This window comes from Solea solea, chromosome 5, assembly GCF_958295425.1.
Source record: "Solea solea chromosome 5, fSolSol10.1, whole genome shotgun sequence".
Classification (NCBI taxonomy): domain Eukaryota; kingdom Metazoa; phylum Chordata; class Actinopteri; order Pleuronectiformes; family Soleidae; genus Solea; species Solea solea.
In genome coordinates this window covers 15,616,463-15,631,325 of record NC_081138.1, presented here as the reverse complement: position 1 = coordinate 15,631,325, position 14,863 = coordinate 15,616,463, and the positions used below count along the sequence as shown (strand labels likewise).

The 14,863-nt window shown below is 40.5% G+C and overlaps 1 protein-coding gene across 3 annotated transcripts in view; it reads right to left on the bottom strand.

Annotated features, from left to right (window-relative positions):
- Positions 1–5,184: 5,184 nt before the first annotated feature.
- Positions 5,185–14,863, bottom strand: part of LOC131459334 (protein unc-13 homolog C-like) — a 90,975-nt gene continuing 81,296 nt past the window's right edge. For all 3 annotated transcript variants that reach the window (XM_058629041.1, XM_058629042.1, XM_058629044.1), the window contains 4 exons: positions 13,247–13,394; positions 9,442–9,534; positions 8,929–9,088; positions 5,185–7,124 (listed from right to left, as the gene is read on the bottom strand). In XM_058629041.1, the coding sequence (XP_058485024.1) occupies positions 6,839–7,124; positions 8,929–9,088; positions 9,442–9,534; positions 13,247–13,394 (687 nt within the window). In that variant the 3' untranslated portion in view covers positions 5,185–6,838. The remainder of the gene's footprint in view (positions 7,125–8,928; positions 9,089–9,441; positions 9,535–13,246; positions 13,395–14,863) is intronic.

Here is a 14,863-nt window from a genome sequence, read left to right as displayed (position 1 = left end):
GTGTTGACACCCTGCCCAAATTCCAAATGTCATGCTGCGCAAACATGGACGTACTTGTGCATATATGAATGCACTTAACCCTGAACACACATACACACGAGGAAAAAAAGCCAGATGTCAGTGAGCAAAAAATACAGCATGCGTAAAAAGGTGATGCACTGATAATGATTAATAGTGGAATTGTCATTGTCATAGTGATTAATGAGTGCCGGCATATAGCATTATGTTCCGCTCCATGAAGACGCTGGAGCATCTGCAAGGCAGCGCATCGTCATGTAGATATAACATGTCAGACAGCTGTCATGCAACATAGAATTTTATGTGGCATTACAAACATTATTGGGCGGTTGGCCATGATGTTGCCATAGGAAATACCACAGGGGATGTTAATGGTTTGTGGCAATAAACTCCTGCAAATAAGCTCCTTGTCGGAAACAGTTCCTCTTCTGATATCCCTAATGCTTAAATCCAGTCAGCAAAAGATGTATTAACAGTTCACTCCTGACTTATATAAAAAATAAAAAACATGTAGGCTGCAGTACAGCAGACAGAGCCAGCATTAACCTCTCAGCCAAGCTATAGGTTGGTTCAGGCTGAGCTGGGGCCCAAAGCTGTAATTACACGTGAACAGATGGCCTAGCCGGAGGAATCTCCACCCTCAATTCCTCCCTCATTGAGACCTACTACCTGCAGCGTTGTGAGCACTCACCGCCCTCAAAGCACTGTTGCTCATAGATTATTGTCCAGTAAATGCGCTGCTGGCAGCCTGGTTTTCTAGTTGGAGAAACGGCTGTTAGCAGAGCGCAGTGAGCTCCATCACGGAAAAAGCCAAAACATGTAAGTCCTGGGGCTGTATATGGTGTTATTGTTTCTACACACATGTCATAAATGATTCTCTAAGAGAGATCCTCCCAAAGCCTGAACTTGTGTTTGACAGCATTTCATTAGATATCTCGTTCTTACCGGACATGGAAAATGTATGAGAGCTGCATTCACTGACGGCAACAGAAAGAAAACAATGTATGCCGTGCAGTTTGGAAGGTGTTTTCTGAGATCTATTCTGTGGTCTCCCATGAGATAAAGTAGTATAGATACTGTGTCTTTTGTTCTCCGTTTGAAATCGGCATGTGATTGGGATACGAAGAGTCTCTGTTGTGTTTTCCTGTGAATCCGCACAGAAACAAACAGACACTTACATTTCATCCCTACTTAAGCAGCTTATCAGGCAAAGACAATGCGAAGAAAGAAAATAGGAGAAAACAAAATGGAGGGAAACCTCTGAGAGAATATACTTGCTTGCTTAGTAAGGCCCCATGCCAAGTACTTAGGGCCAACACATAAATTATTCCAGGGCCCTGCAGTTTAACAAACAGGGGATTGTAGATGGGCCCCAGTTGAGCTGTTTTTCCAGTCCCATTTTTGAGTGCTTGACAGAGATGGGGCAACCCCAGCCTTTAAAATGTAATGATTTGTCAAACCAAAGTGATATATTTACCACTGAGCGATCTGTTCTCCACATTCTAGATGCAGGAACCTCCTTTTAATCAAAAGCTGTAAATTGGAACTGTGTGCAATCAACTGAAAACAACACCCAGATGACTGTATCGCAAAAGGAAATACATTATGTCTACCCCGCCTCTGTTGTCATCTGTGTGTTGTTTTTTTTTTTATATATAAAACTGTCAACCAGCAGAGGCAATCTCTGCATTGTTTGTGCCAACTACACACTAATGGTTATGGTTCAGTTCACCATCTAATCTATCCAGGTCAAAATGCCGAGGCTGTTGTGCTGTGCACCGTCACAGATGTTGCTGCAGAAATCCCTCACTGCTCCTAATGACTGAGATCACACCCTGGTGCCTCTCCGGTGGTGCAATATTTAGTGCTGCACAAGTAAAGTGCCAACGTCTGTGCTTTAATGAGTGGCTCTTACTGTACCTTCCTGTTGTGGAAGAAGACCTGCCTTTCCCATGTAATGGCAGGAGGAGGAGGAGCAGGTGATGAGCTAGAGAGTCAGAGCGGGGACACAGCCATAGTAAACAAGCAAAACACATTAAAACCACACTATGAATTGTAAATACTATAGATAACTCATGCACAACACAACACAGGACAAGTGTCTTTTATCATAAACTGTATATTGTACAGTATATGGCAGAGAAGAAATGCTCGCTCTCTCTCACACACAGTTCAGATGATTTATTTAAGTAGAGTGAATAAGTATAGGCAGATGTGATAGAGAGGAAGGAGGCCGTGGAGACATTTACTTGGCCTGGCAGACTTGTTAAACTTGGACAGTGTGAGTGGACTCAACAGAGATAAAAAAGTAAAAAGCAAATAAATAAAATATGAGTGTAGTTTGCAATTCCCACTGTGACAAATCCCTACTTTGTGATGTATGCGCTCAAGAGTTAAGCACACAAAATGACTCGCACATACACTAAAAGGGTCCCTCGTGTTTCCAAACTGCATTGCGGGACTAATATAAGTTGAAGCTTATAAGTAACAGCAGGCACATTGGACAAACCAAATCACATTATGCAAATATTTCAGCACAGGCTCCTCCCAATTAAATCCCAATCAGGCATTGAAGCTGAGGCCATGGCCATTCCATATTGTATAGCACTGATCAATATTTGACTTGTTTTATTGATAATATTGCATTTTGTTTCATTGTATTATCCATTTTTAAATGATACTGTACTACTGTGCAGAACTAGGTCAGATTTGACTCTTGCATGTTGCATTATGTTGGACCACAAACTTCAAAAACATTCAGTTTGCTTAAAGGTTTAGCGCCAACATCTTAGTTCTGCTGCTTGGAAAAAAAAAAGAGAGAAATCTATCCCTTGGCCGGAGGGGAATTCCATCAGTTTTACCGTGAAGAATAAACAGCCCCCTTGATTTGAAGGACACAGAAAAGTCCAAGCTGGATGCTTTGTGTCTCTCAGGTTGTTACTCATGCACAACAGCTCACACATTATATACTATATTATCACACAGATGGACACATTCCTGCAGCCCATAACTTCTGGATACAGTGTCTGTGATGTTGTGGAGCTTCACTGCTGCCATGTGCTCCATTAGTTTCCCATGGGAACAATGTATGCTTTATTTTAATTATTCATTTAACCCAAAAATGTTGTTGTGGTAAATTAGCTGTTCATGGATGGCTCTGCATTGACTTCCAGCTGAGACCAAAACATTATGACCATACCACACCTAATCTACATCTACCCTCTAACGTCAGAAATGAGGGTTGCCTCATTAGAATCAGGCTTTGGTCATCATGAGGACTACTGGTTCTGAAAGTGTGTGTTATATAAGACTGGTCCTGAAGTATACACACACACACACAACAGAATGTTAGGATAGAAGATAGTCGTCATTTTACTTTTTAATTGTCCGACATTGCAATTTGCCCACCACCAGTTTGTCCTTCGTAATGTGCTCAGGTAAGGAATAAAATAATCCTGGAGGACCTGATGATATGCAAATGAGAGGTCAAGGTTGTGGCAGTCCGAGTTGATGTCATTTTGCATCTTGGCAGCTCCACTAAAGGATGAGTCTGGTTAGTGTTTTCCCCTCCTACGGGGAGTTCCTGAGCGAGAGAGACAGCGTTTGCCTCGTCCAGCCACATTATGCTCCTGCCTCCACGGTCCCTAATGACCTGGTACTGGAAACAAGCCAGTGTGACTGATGTACCCAGTTTAGTGGTTATGAATTTGTAGTGACAAACACGTGGTTAGGGAGGCCACAGAGGTTGCATTACATTAGTATAAGCTATAGCCTAATATTTCATTCCTTTAGATTATATTTATAATTCCATGTAACCACTGAATGTCCTGTAATATCATTGGTTTGAATCATGTCTTCTTTATCGACCATTTAGTTGTGTTATTTTCCCCCTGAACATGTGTACAAATGTACAAAGAATAATCTAGAAATGAGTCTACAAATGTCATTATTAATAGTCCATTATAATCTGAATGTTTTTATTTGTGAAGGCATTACAATTCTGAAAATAAATGTCATATATGACGGTATTTCCTTTAAAGTTCCATCTTGCTTTTGCCTCTCCGTCTACACTGTAGCTTTAATCCGTATCACATCCATAATTATTTCTCTGTCGACCTCTTGAAATCTTTCATTTCATTCTAATCCTTGCTCCCTTTTCAAAGAAAGATATTACGTATAAGGAGAGGACAAAAAGAGTCCAGGTGATTAGAAAAAACATGTTGGCTTTTAAATGAGGGATGACCCCGTGGCATGAATAATAAGCTCTCAGGGTGCAGCGTTTCGGTTTCTCTGAAACATTATTAGAATCATTATTCTAAGTTATTACAGTGAAGTGTCATGTACTGTTGCACTTCTTTACATTGAACTCATCGAATCTAACTCATGATGCCATAAGCGATTATCTATACCCTGAAAATAACAGCTTTATTTAATAATACTGATGGCTCAAATATAAACACACACACACATACTGTATGCTGCATAGAGGTAGACTGTTGAATGACTGTGAGGTGAGAAAACCATCTCTAAAATTAGAAACTTTGATAAAATCTTCATTTAGTACTTAAGTTTAAAGAATAAATATGTGCTTTTCAAAATATAAGTAAAGGGAAAGACAACGGCCATGTGGGCAAATTACTTACTTTTAACTTAATCCTGTAGTAAAAAATATATATACTGTTTGACAGTTAATTAGGGGAAACCTCTAAACATTTAAAGGAAAATGCACACTTCACACACCAAACTCAAAGGGTCTTAAAGTGTGTCATGTCACACATGCTAAATGGATTTTTAAAGTATTTGGTAGCTCCAGAGTCAGACTGTGGCTGTAGAGTGAATTTACCCAGCTTGTTATATTAGCTTGAGGAAAAAGCGACCGGAGGACGAATCCCTGCAACTTTTATACTACACCTGAATTTTGTACCACGCCGCCCTTGGTCCATTTGTGTTTGACAAGAAAGAACGCAGGTAATAAAAAAAGACAATATTCAAAACATCAACAATTTCATTCAGTTTCTTTTTAAAACTGTCCATCAAGAGTGTGACGGTTGTAATGAAATGCTAAATCAGTGGAGATGTGATCTCATATTGGATGGCTGCACTGGTGACCACACTTGAGTATGAACACAGCAAATGATGTGAAGAGCAGCAAAAGGAAAAGAAAAATCTGAAATAATAGAACCGATGGGTCTATGAGACAGCCACACTGGACACCACTGACCACATACATGTCGTTAAGGCTAATTCAGGATACTTTTTTCTTCCTTTTTTTGTAGATTCAAACCACATGACTAGCACTATGTCACTTGAACTTGACACTTCAACTATAAAAATCCTCAGACATGATATATATTCGCATTCTGGTGTTAAAGGGGAAACTTACTGCACAGATTTCTTAACACATTTGCACATACTTTATGGACATTGAAGAAAAAGTAGACTTTTGTACAATATATCACTAAATATATTTACATGACATATAATTCGCCATCAGTGCAATACATAGGAATGTTGCATATTTACCAAATGTTAGACTCTTTCCTTTATGAAGAAAAATAACTCCAGTGACAGAAGCTAATATAACTAATGTGTTAAGTAACATGTGCAACTTTAATATCTGTTAACAGCTTCACAGGAAATAAAAATAAAAAAAGATCTGAGTACCACCCTATGAACAATAAAATAGTTAGCACTGAAAAAGTAATAGATCTCATGTGTATATATATATATATATATATAAGTATGTATACATATATATTATACATGTGATGGATTGCTTTTGTACAAATATTTTAAGTAACTTTGGCAGTTTATCGGGAACAAAGTTATCGGAAAAACATGAAACAATATCAAACTGTCAGCAATATCATGTAAGCTTGCCTTCCAAAGCTCATGTTCACAGTGGTCATTCAGAAAGGCTGGAAGCCGATGGCCCAAATCAAAGAACAAAAAACACGTTTCCATCCTTTCTCCTAAGACTGTTAGCACTGGAGGCTGTCGCGTCATTGTTGTTGTTGTTGTTGTTATGGTTATAAAATTACAAACACCTATGAAGGTCTACATAGCAGTCATCGCCATATTAAAAAAACATGGTCTATTTTCAGGTGGACTTCAAATACAAACAGTCTGAAGGCAAAGGGGACAGGAGCCTGCTCGTTGGTCACGGTGTGGAATCATGGAAGAGACATGACCGAGAAGAGAACATGCACAACGGTGCTGTGTGGAAGAACACGAAGCCAAGAAACGAGGGGTGCAAAATGAAAAAAAAAACTCCGCAACAATCAAAATGCCACACGGTCCAAAAATGACTTACCACAGACAACTTAACTGAGCAAATTTCAAACATACTAAGTTCACCATAATTCATATACTTTTTGTTCTTTTTTTCCACTGGTTTGGCACTTTATTGGAACAAATCTCTGTTCAAAAAGACTAAATGTTGTACAAAAGGTTTTTTCATGTCTTGTTAACATAACTCGTAGAATATAGTACTTAATAGTAAGCATACGATAAGTAAACACTTGTACATACTGTAGTTTTTAAAATGAACATTCCAACAGATGTTTTACACACATGCACAAAAACAAACAAACAAACAAACACTTCTCTCTCTTTCTATCTCTCGCCGCTTTGCCACATCTGGGCCTGCTCTGCTTCTCTTTGGACGACAATCTCTCTCTCTCTCTCTCTCTCCATCGGTTTCCAGCCTCTACAACGGTTGCTACTGCTCTTTCACCTTCTTTTTCTATCTATCGCTCACTTAAGACAACACGACTCTTTTATCTTTTCTTTTTTTTTAGCACTGCATTTTGGCCGCACACTACGACACTTCCTCCGTGGAGCGCGTGTCGGTCTTGAGACGCACAAACTCTTTGGCCACCTCGTCATTGGTCCTTTGACAGAGTATCCTCATGATGGTGATGCCCGTTTCGTCCATGCAGATGCTTTTCACCAGTGGGTAACAGGCGGCGCAGCTGCCCTTGTCTGCCAGCTCTCTGAGCTGGATGACCGTCATGCCGACGATGCGGTCCTCGCGTGCAAAGCAGTAGTCCTTCACTGAAACATGGATCTCGTAGGCCTCCGGACCATGTTCATTACTCAGAACACTAGGGAAAATGACAGGAGGTATTCAAATATTAATAATGTAGTTTTACGAAGAAACTTAGAATTCCTAATCAGTCCAGGTGCTGCAGAGTGAAGTATAAGACTTCAGTGTAAATTGACTTTGATGTACTTTATTTTAATTTAATTCTCGTTCTGCAGAACTGTATTTGAGTGTAGAGCAGCTGCTCTTTGGACCCTCACATGAGTCTGCCTGAGAGACTTTCCCTCACTCAAAAGCCTTGCTATTGTATAGGTGGCTGTGATGTGACAATTCAATCACATGAGGCATTATTCTGGACCAGCTTGTTTTTTTTTTTTAAGGCTGTGACTTAATTGCTTTTTAAAAATGGAGCTTTCGGTGCAGGAATGAGTCTATGTGCAGACGTCAGCGGGGCTTATGCGCTAAATACTGATCGTGATGGTGTTACAACTCGGTGTGAGATCACTTCTGTACTGTCACCTCACTTGGCTTGGCAATGAAAATGCAGTGTTGTAAAGAGGACAGGCTTATGGATCGATGAATCCGTCTCAGTCACTTAGTTTAAATGTTTCGATGTAAAGAGCAGGAGTGCCGCGACAATACTCGATTCACTTCTTGGGGCAACACGGGGAATTTGATAAAAGGTATTAGTGGTATTATTATGCAGTCTGTACGTTGCTGCAGGCTCTTGCCTTGATGTGAGCAGAAAGACTGAATGCTCATTTGAATGTGTCGTGTGGAGACTGAATACAGGCAGAGGAAATAATGTGGAAAAATTGCTGTGCAATTGGGAGCATCATCAAATACTGCCTCACAGTGTGGTGTGAGGGATGCTCAATAGCTGACAGCCAAGCTCTGCAAAGAGTCAGAAATTCAGCGCACAAAAAAATCGTCTGCCCACACCCGCTATCTTTCCAGAGCAAATTATATATATTATAAAAGACTCCTCCCACCCTGGTCACTCCCATTTTGAACTGCTGCCTTCAGGATGGTGATACAGGTCAATACAAACTCACAACAACAGTTGTTTTTCCCCTAAAGCCACCCAGACTCTCAACAAACAAACAAATTGACTCTGTTACCCTCTCTTTCTTACCCACATACTGTGCAATACATGACTAGTGCAATATTTTGCACACACGGCACTTAATTTTTATCCCCTTTAACACCTAAGCCTCAAAATGTGTGGACTTTTTTTTTTTTTTTTACTTATTTTAACCATAAAAAGGAACAGAAAATGTCCTGTGGGTAAGTGCATTTTTCCAGAATAACTTTCAAGATCTGGAAATGATTTACAATCTACTGCACGTTAAAATAGTGTATTAACAATTTAAAATGAAGAAGACCTCTGTAGTTGTACATGAACACCAGATTGTGCGCGTTAAATTTGACATTTTAACAGTATAAAACATGTTTAAAATAACATTTTGGTTGATTCTTTGTCTCTGTCCAAAAAATGGAAACTATGTACAGGTGTTTTTCCAACTCTCTCCACTTTGGTGCAAAAGACACTGATTTGCCGGCTTCCTGTGTGAAATAAACATAATAACCACATGTTGATGTGCATCTTCTCAGCTTTCAGGAACCAGTGGAATTTTTCCAATAGCACAAACCGTCGCATAATTGCGGTAATGCAAAGCGCAATGTTTTTTTCAAATCTTCATCTGCCTTGTTTTATTTCCTTTCACGCTGTATAGTTTCATGATTGCGTGTGTGAACGTTAATACTACTGGGATGGCCAGTAGCAATTTACGTGACAATAAAGGCATCTTAACTTATCTTAATCTATGTAGTTTCAAACACAGGAGGGAGACAGGTTTACTCACTACTGGAATGTTTCGTTGTACTTTGGTGACCAATTGTTATTCTTGGTCTTGGTGCTGAATTTGCGCTTCTTGTCGGCCAGGTGTGGTCCCACCGCGTTGACCTCCACAAACGGACGGAACATGGCGTTGGTCTGCCAGATGAGATTGTTCACGCCAACCACTGAGAAACGGAAGAACACTCTATGTAAAACACAAGCGCTATTCAAACTCCTATGTATGGTCTCATTTTCTTTTCGTTCTTTGAGAAGGTATCATTTTTAAGTTATCACACAGATACAGTAAGTGTAGAAAGTGTCACATTATGCTGAGATACTGTCAGAGGGACTATAAAACATTTCAGCTTATCTAAAACATCAATAGTAAACATCTTGTCGTGCCTGAATTACACTGCACGGATTTATTTCCAGACGTACACATTGACCCGTCGATGACGGACCCTTGAACATTTGCAGGTGTGGACACATACGACTAGAAATGGTCTGAGATAAAGGGAGAAAAAAAAAAAGAGCTCACCCTTCACGCTGACTTTGTGCTCTCCAGTGCCAGGATGAGAGATGAGATTCACTTCCATCGACACCTCCCCCACTGATCCGTTAGATGACTGACCTGGAAACACACCAAAACAGCGACAGGAGAATTGGAAAGAGTCTTAATGAAAATCAGAAAGGATGGAGGAGAGGTGGAGAAGGAGCCAGCCGGAGAAATAGAGAGATTAGAAGACGGAAAGAAAAAGAAAGAGGATGAAAGGAAAGAATCCAGCACTGTAGGTGCAGATTTTTTTTTTTGCAGATTTGGAAATCAGATATTTGGATTAACAGCTCTAAATCTGTCAAAGTTGAAAGACTAAACATCAAAAGAAAATGTAGAGGTTGTGTATACATATATATATATATATATATATATATATATAAGCCTGATTCCCTTCCACTTGTCCATAGAAGGTAAAGAGGGGGCAAGAGTAAGAGGAAGGGAGACAAAGCCTTTTATTACACACTGCACTTTTTCTGTAGCATTACAGCTCTCAACACACAGGGAAACGTTGTTGCCAGGAAACTACTACAATTGATTGTTAACAACATGTCTCATTTTTTCGAGAAGCAGGGAGTCCTGCTTATTTTAGCGGCCTCTAAATAATGCTTTTAGTATCACCTCGCCGGGACAAACAGGTGTTGAACATTGACAACATTGAAGTGTTGTTGATGAAGGCGCATGTTGATCCAATTGCGAATCAATATGTGCCAAACATGCAGTGCCCATTACAGCTGGTAATGAACAAACAAGCCCTGTGATTCATTGTAACGATACCCCGAGACGCACGGAGAAGAAGACAAACATTGCAGCTGCACAATTAAGCCACAGACGTGGGGGAAATTAAAAGGTTCCCTCAGCTATCAGCTAAAAATACTGTAATAAATAGACTTTTAATTTTTTGGTGATTGTTAGAAATGAGACACTCTAGATTAGGCAGAAGATACTAAAGGGACAATTTAAAAAGACATCGGAGAGAAGAATGAGATTAAGATGAATGGTAAATGAATATGAAAAGCAAGAGCAGAAGAAGAAAATGTGAAAAAAGGAACTTAGATGTAAGCATCACTTTAGCTCCGATGACCTTTATTTGTTCTCAAATGCTGACTTAAAACACAAAATGAGATCACTTCATACGCAAGAATCTGTGACGCGCTCACATGAAATTACCGTATAAAACAAGACGTGGATATTTCTGTTGGTACTGTATTCCCTTCGAGGCGTAAAGCAACGACACAACTACACACAAGTGCACTAAGCAGGAATAAACCAGTGCATGAATTGGTCTATATGTGTTGCTGTCAAAGCACAGGGGGTGATTAATGAATCACTGTCCACTGTGCTACATCATGCATGAGCACATCCCCACTCTATCTACTGACTGAATGCACATCTACCACCTCACTACCTCCACTTACAGACATCACATTAGACCGCCGCTAATAAAGAGCGACAGCATGGTGTGAGAAAGGGACGGGAGGGGAGATTCAGAGGGGGGAGACGGAAGAGAAACGCGTCAAGCAATCTCCAAAGAGCACACGGCGAATAAATGTGCGTCGATGCCCAGTCACTTGTTGTTCTGCTGGCCACCTCACTGACTCGCCTTTTCCCCCCTTGTCATTCTGTTTCCTGTTGCCGCCTGCCTTTCTACAAGGCTGAACACTCTGAGGCAGCTCAGAGCCTCAACGCCCCACTGGGCTGAATTCGCTCTCCAATCTCCCCTCGGACACCTGATGATATGCCTGCCTTCTGATACAGTGAGAGTGGGAGATGGATGACTGAGACAGCAACATGTAAAAGTGGGTCAGTGATGACAGTGAGGAAGAGGGGAGAGAGAGAGAGGGGGGGGGGGGGGCACAGTAGGGAATTTATAGATTTACACTACACATATATCTTAAAAATTTGTCATGACTGTGTGTTTGCGTGTTTCTAATGAGATAGAAAGCAAGAGAGCATTGAGTCATAGGAGCATTCAAACCCTTCAGGGTGCAGAGTGAAGAGGCCACAGATAGCTGTGCTCGTTTGTGTGCATTTATTTATTTATTTATTTATTTGCAGTGAAAGAGACGAATGATTTAAGCAGCGAGAGGATAGACGCAATTACTGCAATGTCCACATATAAGCCTAAGGAAAGTACAGTGACACACAAAGATTCTCAGCATAGACAATAACGAAAAGGGGGGTAAAGATTGATGGGAAAGAGTATTTTCCGAACAACTATAAATAAGAAGCTGAAAGTGATTGGAGATAATAAGAATTTCCATAAAATGTAATATTTACATGCACAATATGTAATTACTGCCTTTAGGGGTCTCGTAATCAAAACAATAACAGTAGTTTGACCATGTTTTGAAGCAGCGTGGAATCATGTGATTCAGCAGCATAATGTAGCACAAACGGGAATGTTTGAGAGTTGTTTTGATCCCTAAGATTGTCCTCCAACGAAACGCAACTATAGGTCGTATGCAGGAAGTACGAGCCAGGTTTGTTTTTAAAATAGGTGCCCCTAGAGGTAGTATTAATAACAGCAACCTGGTACCTCGGGTGTCGTCATCAAATAGCTAGCTAGCCTAGCTGCCGTAGCTAACCCTGCTAGCATGAATGTTGACTTCAGTGTTTATGTTTCCAACAGAATTGAATGGTGCTGCTTCGTACTCTCTCCCGTTTGCGTCGTCACTTCTTGTCCTTGCCTTTTTTGTTCTTGACATAAATGTTTAATAAATAAAAGGTGAATAAATGGACACCGCACGACACAATTTTCTTTTTTTTGTTTGTGATACATTTTTGGGATGAACGACCCCTTTTTAGTGAGAGAAAAATGATTTCTCAGCGCTGTAGCAAATAAATGTAGGTTGAAAAAGTGTAATTTAATTTGTTTCTGTAGCCTAGCCCTGTCTTTTCTGTAGCGCTAACCCTAACCTCACTCCTTCTGTGGGCCCTAACCCCACTAACACTTGTGCCTAGTTGAGTTTAAATATAACGGTGTGCTAAAAACTTACATATGGGGGGTACTCAGGGGTTGGACAAAACAACCCATAGTTACGTTTCAGTTGGAGGACGGGTCGACAAATACACACAATGAAATGTAAAAGCTAAGAACAAAACACTGGCAAACAAATATTTACTTCCTCAACAAAAGCTGCCATATAAAGTTATAAACAAATGTGGTTGCACATTTGCTATGTGCTTTACAGTAAGACTTTAAGACTTTAAGACTTTACAGTCGAAGGAGAGTGTGTGGGGGAGTCAAGTGTTTGTCAAGTGTTATTCTGGTACTTACTTAAATTCAGTCAAAGTTCTGTAAAGCCTCCAAGGTCAAGTCAAATAACAGAGACGAGTAAAGTGGATGACATTAATTTAAGGTGACCAAGATGAAATGGTCCATTACCTTGAGTAGAAACACAGATTTGTGTTTGGGTAAAACTTATATTTTAATATATTTTAATGCAGAAATGTTACACGTTATCTTTAAAAATGATATAATTATAATGTAGTGGTGCAATGTATATATACTGTGAACAACAAATGCGGAGGAACTGATCCGATTTTATCAAGTTAAACTAGAATATTCTTACTGGTGCCCAGGGAAAGTGCTTTTGTGCTTTTTAACATCACAATCCATAGTCTGTGCCTTTCATCACTGCGTACAGCATCCACCAGAACATTCGTTTTCACAAGATATCAGGTTGTCTTGACATGAGCCCGTGTGAGATGTATGCTCTGCAACGCTGCGATGTACTGTAATTCCACTCCCTGAAATTAAACTTGATCAAAACAAGGGCAACCTTACCTTGAGAGGTTTGGGTGCATATATATTTCTTGATCAAGGCATCTGTAGGTTGAGTGTAAAGGCTGAGCGCATATTTGAGGGACTTCATATCGGGGCTCTTTTCCAGGAAGGTTTTCTTCAGCCCATTTCCTCCAGCATGGAAGTATTGCTGCAAAAAAAAAAAAGAAGAGAGCTCATATTTATAGTTTCGTAAGGTAGACCGAAACTTTGAAATTACTTGACAGTAGCTTCTTTTGAGTTTACACGTGACAACAGGTTATTGCTTGCTGAGGAACCGCCCCGCATTGTATGGACAGTATGTATTTACGCGGAGGAGCAAACCTACAGTGAGACCAGACAAGACACAGCAGTAATAACCCCCTCTGTAGCTAATTATTACCATACATAGAAATGTGAAAGTAAATGCACATTGCTGCTGATATGCACGATAGCCGAAGACAAACAAAGGCTCTCCTTTCTTTTCAGATGCTGTCAACAATCCCACACATGGAAGGTGGGTGAGTGACCATGAACATGTCTCATGAAGAAAGGAGGCACTGCAGAAAAGAAGTGGCAGTAAATGTTACGTCTTTGAAGACACGCACGTCTTTTATGTCTTGTCTCTGCCTCTCTCTTCTAGAACACACGATCATTAGACACGACTGTATGTGTTGAGGTTTTAGAATGAGGTCATTGACGTTACAAAAGACGATGCACACTCATTTCATATCCTGATGCTCATATAGAGAGGGTGTAGATAAATATCTTTGACTGGTGTCAGGTCAGTACTTGGCAATGACTTGACACAGTTAAAGGCAAGGTTTTCAGCCCCCAGTGACTTGTGAGTCACAAGGTTTGACCAACATGTGCCTCTTGTGAACTGCAAATAATCTGACATGCAGGGGGGTGAGTCATGGATGGGGATTTACTAATAGTGCAACCTTATTGCTGCAAGGCATCGGTGCTTACCACTGTAGTACAGTGTGGCCCACAGTATTTATTATGTGTGATTATATCCACTGTCCTGTGAGGAATCCTAATTTATTATCCAGCATATCAGCTGTGGTTATAGGTGATGACACTCAAATCATGTTATCGTTGCATACCATTGCGGTACAAGGAAGTGAATTTGTATGGAAAAAAAAAAAAGTGGTGCCTCATGTTGAAATATGGTCACAATGTTACTGCGAGGCAGCATTTCATCACTCCCTGTAGAAAACTGCCCAGCTAACACAGGAGAATAAACCGCCACATAAAAATGGTGATAAAAACATCGCCATGCCTCTGGCAGAATTCATTCATTCATTCATCGTCTACCACTTAATCCTCCACATGAGGGTCGCAGGGCTGCTGGAGCCAATCCCAGCTGACATAGGCGGGGTACACCTACAGGCAATTAACCTCGGCACGGTTTTTGGACTGTGGGAGGAAACTGGAGAACCCAGAGAAACCCCCACAAGCACAGAGAAAGGCCCTTGGTCGCACCAGGTAGCAAACCCAGGTAATTTTGCTCTAAGGCTCTGGCAGAATTATCTGCCACAAATGTGGCAATGTTTCCTTAATTGCTTATTTCTTGCCTTGTTTCCTCTCTCCTTTCCATTGGTTCTTTCCTAGCTCCCTCATTTCTTTCTTAGTTCC